This window comes from Haliotis asinina, chromosome 12 (assembly GCF_037392515.1).
Source record: "Haliotis asinina isolate JCU_RB_2024 chromosome 12, JCU_Hal_asi_v2, whole genome shotgun sequence".
NCBI lineage: Eukaryota > Metazoa > Mollusca > Gastropoda > Lepetellida > Haliotidae > Haliotis > Haliotis asinina.
Window position 1 is genome coordinate 14,490,006 of NC_090291.1, and position 6,359 is coordinate 14,496,364.

At 41.1% G+C, this 6,359-nt stretch overlaps 1 protein-coding gene across 1 annotated transcript; it reads left to right on the forward strand.

The window, feature by feature from the left end:
• Positions 1 to 3,199: 3,199 nt before the first annotated feature.
• LOC137258245 (tripartite motif containing 13-like) lies at positions 3,200 to 4,126 on the forward strand. The gene has a single exon (XM_067795844.1). It carries the CDS (start codon positions 3,200 to 3,202, stop codon positions 4,124 to 4,126), a length of 927 nt encoding a protein of 308 aa, XP_067651945.1.
• The last annotated feature ends 2,233 nt before the right edge of the window (positions 4,127 to 6,359 follow it).

The window sequence follows — 6,359 nt, forward strand, 5'->3', positions numbered from 1 at the left end:
ACTGATTGTTGCTGCTGATGTTAGGAGTGAGTATACCTTTTCGCCACTTTTGATATATGTCATTAATATTTCGGCGATGGACATGAAGTTAGTGCCGTTTCTTTAAATACGCACTCGGCAATACTCCCCCGCAATGGCGACTTTCTGTAAATAATCGAGTCTGGACCAGACAAACCAGTGATCAACAGCATGAGCATCCGTCACCGTACTTGAGATACGATGCCAAATGTCAACGAAGTGAGTGAATGAATGAATTTCGCTTTTGACAACGTACCAATGTAGGAATTGAAACCGGGTTTTCGGCGTGACATTTGGCCGCTTTAACCACTAGGTTCCCCACCGCCAATCTTCTTCTCAATAAATACGTTAGACTGCGTCGTAGTCACTGAACCATAATAGTTTCCCTTCTGCATAGCCCTCCCTGCAATGCTATAGACCCGTACATGAAGCGAGTCTAGATATCCTCAGGTTCAGGTACTGAAATTCTCCGACCCGTGAAGATCCGGGGTAGAATAGGCATCCGGCAGCCCATGCTTGCCATCAAAGGTGACTTTGCTTGTCGTAAGAGGAGACTAACGGGATCGGGTTGTCATTCTCGCTGACTTGGTTGACACATGTGATCAGTTCCCAGTTGCGCAGATCTTTCACATTCCCTACATTTTCCTTCATAAAATTTACAAAATATTATCTCTATAAACATATCACCTGACAAGGCGAATCAGGCATAGACATTTTAGAAGGGTTGGAAACTGTCCCATTCAAAATTCGTCTGGTATTTTATTACGTTTCCTTGACTATAAGCTGACCAGAGTCAAAGTTACTTCCCTTCGCAAATTGCCACAGATAATACAGTCCCGGAACCTTTGGGGAACGACAAGTACAAAGACGGTAAGCAAGCTGAATAGCAATGCTTGAATATTATGCAGTGATGCTGCTGTTACTTGAGGTCGCCCGTGCATACACTCAGTACGTAATCTACGGATCTGTCAGAACTGAATCCAATATTAATACGGGCTAGGGTATATATGAACTGTAATGTGAATGGGTGACACTGACTCACTGGCGGTTGCCACAACACACGACATTAACAATAACTGCATGTTGCTGAATGGTGGAACATTCACTTTATGAATCACCGTGGTTGTTGTTTGAGTATGTTACTGGGTGAATATGGATGTGTGCTCCCGTAGAATTGTTGACAGTGATTAATTCAAGTCATGTTTTCAACAGTGTCAAAATAACACCACTAGACGCTACGTACTGTAAAATCATAATGGATCGATAGTTCGGCCTTTTAGATAACGTTTTGGTGGTTTGATGTTCGACTGGCAAATCCACTGTCGCTTCCAGACTTCTCGAGCTATGAGAACAGAATCAAGGGAAGATAACACTTGCACAGCAATTAAGCGATATGGTATTTTTTATTCAACGCTTCGATCAGTTTCTGTCAATGGTTGAAATGGAGAAGCATCTTCTCCAAAGGGGCTGCATTACGGGAATACTTATATGTATACTGTATTACCGAGAGAGTTTATATCAGAAAATGATAAAGATAAATATAGAGAACAAAAATATAAATCAACGTCTCAGCTATATCGTGACGGAAACTAGTTCTACATTCGTGACAAATATATACGATTCAATAAACCCTGTCAACCTGTCAACGAAGGTTATCACATATTTGTTAGAACTAGATCATGGAAAATTCAAAATCAACAATGTTACGGAAGTTATACCAGAACACTGGGGGACCGTGGGGACAATACATCTGCTTCCTTCCCAAGATGGACATATACCACCCCTACAGATGCTAGCGAATGCATGTCATGTTGGCCATTTGGCTACATATACAAACATACCCCGATTAGACACGGTGATAGATAAAACGAAGACGTGCATGAATGAGGTAAAATGGAAAAAAAACCAGAACTAGTCAGGATTTGTTAATGAATGAAAGAGAATACAATTACGCTGATCTATCAACTTGTCGTGACGAGCACCATTAATTTACACATATGCACAGAGACCCGTAAAGATCCACATTAGAATTGACACCCTATGCCTGTCGTAAGAAGCGACTAAAGGGATCGGGTGGTCAGGTTCTCTGACTTGGTTGATGTGTCACTGTATCCCCATTTTGTAGATCAATAATAGTTTTGCTGATCAGCTGATTGGTGCAGACTCAAACATTTACAAACCGCAACCACCAGCTGGGTTATCACTTAGTGCGTTGTGAAACTAAACTCACCCATTCTCATAAGCTGTTTAGTGGTTTCTTCACAGTATGATCTTAGCTGTAATATCACGGATGTTGTCACTATTGCGAAAACATAACTGTAGACGTAAACAAGTGCATCAATTTGCAGACTTGACCAAAACACATATTTACATCCAGTCAAATGAGAACTGATCTGATCCAGTACGAGATAAAGACCTGTGTGGATCCAGTACACATAAAGTCTTCACTCGCACCAAAAGTTCGGTCTGTCATACGTTCAGGTATGTTCATTGTTTTACGTTAACTGCTTCTTTCTTTGACTTGGTGAGGTTCAGAGTGCAAGTACATATTTCTGTTTGGTAGTTAGTAAATTATTCCAAACAACAAAACAACATGAACATTCTGAATGAATTACTTCAAAATCAATAATTACAAAGTACAAGAATAAAATGTTCAATTCACAAAACCTCCCAATAATATTACCTTAGTATGCATTGAAATATATTTTAATAGCCAACAGTACTACTCTGTTGAAAACTGCAAGAGCTAATGTCTCCAAAACGGAAGCAGTGACGACCAATGTGCTCTGATGAGGAGCGTCACTAACATAAAGTTATAACCTTTTGACAACAGATGTCTTTAATGTATGAAATTATAAACTGATGGAACCAAACATTTTTTTTCTGCATAGACAAAAAGCAGTGCCCAAAATGGCATTTGTCTTGTAGTGAGTGAGAGAATGAGTGGACAAGTGGGTGAGTATGGTTTTACGTCGCTTTTAGCAATACTCCAGCAATATCACAGCGAGGACACCAGAAATGGGTTTCACACATTATACCCATGTGGGGAATGAACTCGGGTTTTCGGTGTGACGAGCGATCGCTTCTACCACTAGACTACCCCCATCCCACTCCAGTTTTCTTTTAAGGATCACCCTTACTCACACGTTTTACAATACATAATTATATTTTTCTGCGAACTATGGCTGCAAGTGGAATAGCAGATGAAGATATGCAGTGCCCAATATGTACCGAGGTATTTGGAGACCCAAAAATGCTACCCTGTACACATCGAATAAGCAAATCATGCTTAAACCAATTTATTGCGTCAAGACCTATTGCAAATAAAGCACCTTGTCCTTTATGCAACCAGCCGTACAAAATCCCAAAGAGTGGATACGGAGACTATGCATCGCGCTTCCGTACTGATGAAATTCTCCAGAGTATTATAGAAGAGAAGCAGCGGATGAAGCGGATGATTACAGATCGCCCAGTCAGCGTTTGTTCCTCGCACAATGCAATCAAAAGTATGTTTTGCTTTTCCTGCAACAAACTTGAATGTGTTGACTGCATTGCAATGAGACATAAATGGTGTCAGTGTAAACTCCCGTGGAAAGATGACATTCCGCACATACAGAACAAAGCTACAGGTCATTTAGGTGTAGTGCAGCCTCTTTTGAAATACGTCTGCAGTTCATTGGTTCGGATACGTGACCAGAAACAGAAAGCGTTGGACAACTATTCAGCAGTTGTGTTTGCTATCGATACCCAGAAAAGTACATGGGTTAGTTTAGTTGAGGACCATTACGCACCCCTTGAGCAGCTAGTCACCAGAGCCCATAAACATAACATGGCCCAAGTAAACACAATCCTGTCCGAGTTGCAACAGTCACAGCGAGCCCTGGAAGACTTCCAGTCTTCTTTGCACAAGATTACTTCCTATGTTTCAGTTGACGCGCTATTTCAGGAGGAAGGCAATTACGGTAACAAACCGCCCGATCTGGAATCAGTGCGTGGGTTGATGGGAAGGAAGCTGACAATAGAATCACTGAAATTTTCGCCGCTTCCAGTACCTCGCTTTCCAAAACAGAAGAGGAAAACAGTACTTGGAGAAGTCAGAAGTGGCTAGGGGGTAGTACCTGTTCATAAGGATACATTGAGCACAAGGACATTACTACTTATCATGTCTGGATGTTTGATTACCATCCTTTTGGCAAGATGGTGTCGTGTACATGTATCAGACTGACTGGAAATATTTGGAATGGAAAAATTAGTTGGATGCGGACGACAAGGTCTTCCAGACCGCTCAGAGTTGTGTCTACTAGGCATGCCAAAAGAATGTGACGTCTGGTTCAGGTAGCCGAGTGGGTAAAGTGTTCGCTATTCACGCCGAGAAGTAGGGTTCGATTCCCCACATGCTTACACACTGTGGAGCCCGTTTCTGGTGCCTTAGGCTGTGATATTGCTCGAATATTGCTAAGAACTATAATCACCTGCTGACTTGAATCCCGGTAGACTCAGATTTATGGTTCTTGCCTCTTCACCTTCATTCACTTGCTGATTTGATTTATCCCTCCATACAGCTGAGTCGCTTTGAAATGACCCTTAAAGCCTTTAGCTTGAAAATAGCATTTAACCGTTTGTCTGACTTCTTATTGTTTGAGTGGATGATTGGGTGAGTTCGGCTTTACGCCGTACTCAACAATGTTTCAGTTATACCGTGGCGATCTGTAAATAATAGAATCTGGACCAGACAATCCTGTGATCAACTGCACAGGCATTGATGTACACAAGTGGGATACGATGACGTTATAACCAAGTCAGCGAGCCTGATCACTCGATCCCTTCATTCGCCTCTTAAGACAATCTTGGATCACTGAAAACCAATTCTATCCCTTCCTTAACGGGTCATGTCTGCAAGGGACAGGTCGCGGACAGGATATATTCCAGTGACTGGATGTAAATATGTGTTTGAATCATTAAAAAAAAGCTAAAAAGCTTCAAAAGCTTCAAAAGCTTTGACCTTTGACCTTTCTGTATATGCTCGTGTTTCCCCCATAGATGGTAACATCCATTTATAGCGTCTGTAGTGATTCAGGGCAGACCATACAGATTTACGAAGGGCATATGCATGGGAAGGTGGAATGTATAAAGTGCACACAGCTACTGCATAGTATATACAATTAAAACGAATGACAACAGCTTAAAAATTACTATTGAGATATGCGCCTCTATATATGACATTTCGTCTGATTAAAATAGTAGATCCTCTAGGTGATGTGTAACCCACAGCGGAATATAAATGGTGGCACGTGTTCTGACTCTGTTAAAAAGAATTGTATGTATTCTAGAGACACATTGTGACGGTTAATGATCTAGAATTTGTAGTTAAAATTCTTCCGATGTCCTCTGATATACCACTGCACTATTGTGGACACATGAGTCCTGGTGACTCAATTGGAAATCTCTCTCATGAATTCTGAAGATAAACTATACCTCCTCTTGTCCTGCTATGACAGTATACATGTAACATCCATGCCTAGTGGTCCAAATACGTTCTGAAGAGGAACCTCTGAATAGTGAATGGCCTGGGTTTTTAGTATTTTTTCTTCTATTCAGTCTTTTTTTCTTTGTGTCGTTGTCGGGTGAATAGCGCCTGAATATCTTATTTGACTCTGTCTACCGCCGGGTACTCAGACATGCGTGGCGAGTGAATGCTTGAACCACTTGGATACCCAGCTCCCTGTACGGTTTGAATCATGTCAGATCATATGTCAGATCATATAGCTGTTGTGCCTGAGAACGATGTTTGGAGCTGTTACAAATGCCTGTCATCTATTTTGTCATTACCCCAAATAAAGGGAAAGTGAATAACAAAGCGGAAGTAATACTGTCTTAGACACAGTCTTGTACATTTATTCTTACAGAAACATGAGTAAGTGTGCAAACGTGTTTCCAGTATAATTTTAAAAGTCGCAAAAATCAAAAGTTCTTGGCTTCTTCGGTAAAATGAACTTAAAGCCATATCTGCACTGTGAAGAAACTTTCCCAGTAACTGCCATTATTGTAACAAGTCCCCCGAATCTGGACCAACAGAGCTATAACAAATATTAAAAAAACAAACTATCCCTTAAATAAAACGTGACATAGGAGAATCATGACCCCCATCTAAATTGCCCACCAAAGGAGACAACGTGACGTGTTAACGCGTATCTCAGTTGAACAGTTGTGCCAATGTCTTTAAATTAGGTGACAGCCTACATTGGGGGATGAAGCAGACACCAGTGTAGTTTTGGTGTCCTTGACCTTATTTTCAAACTCACCATGACACTTTGACCACTTTACAAACTCTTGTTAAAAAA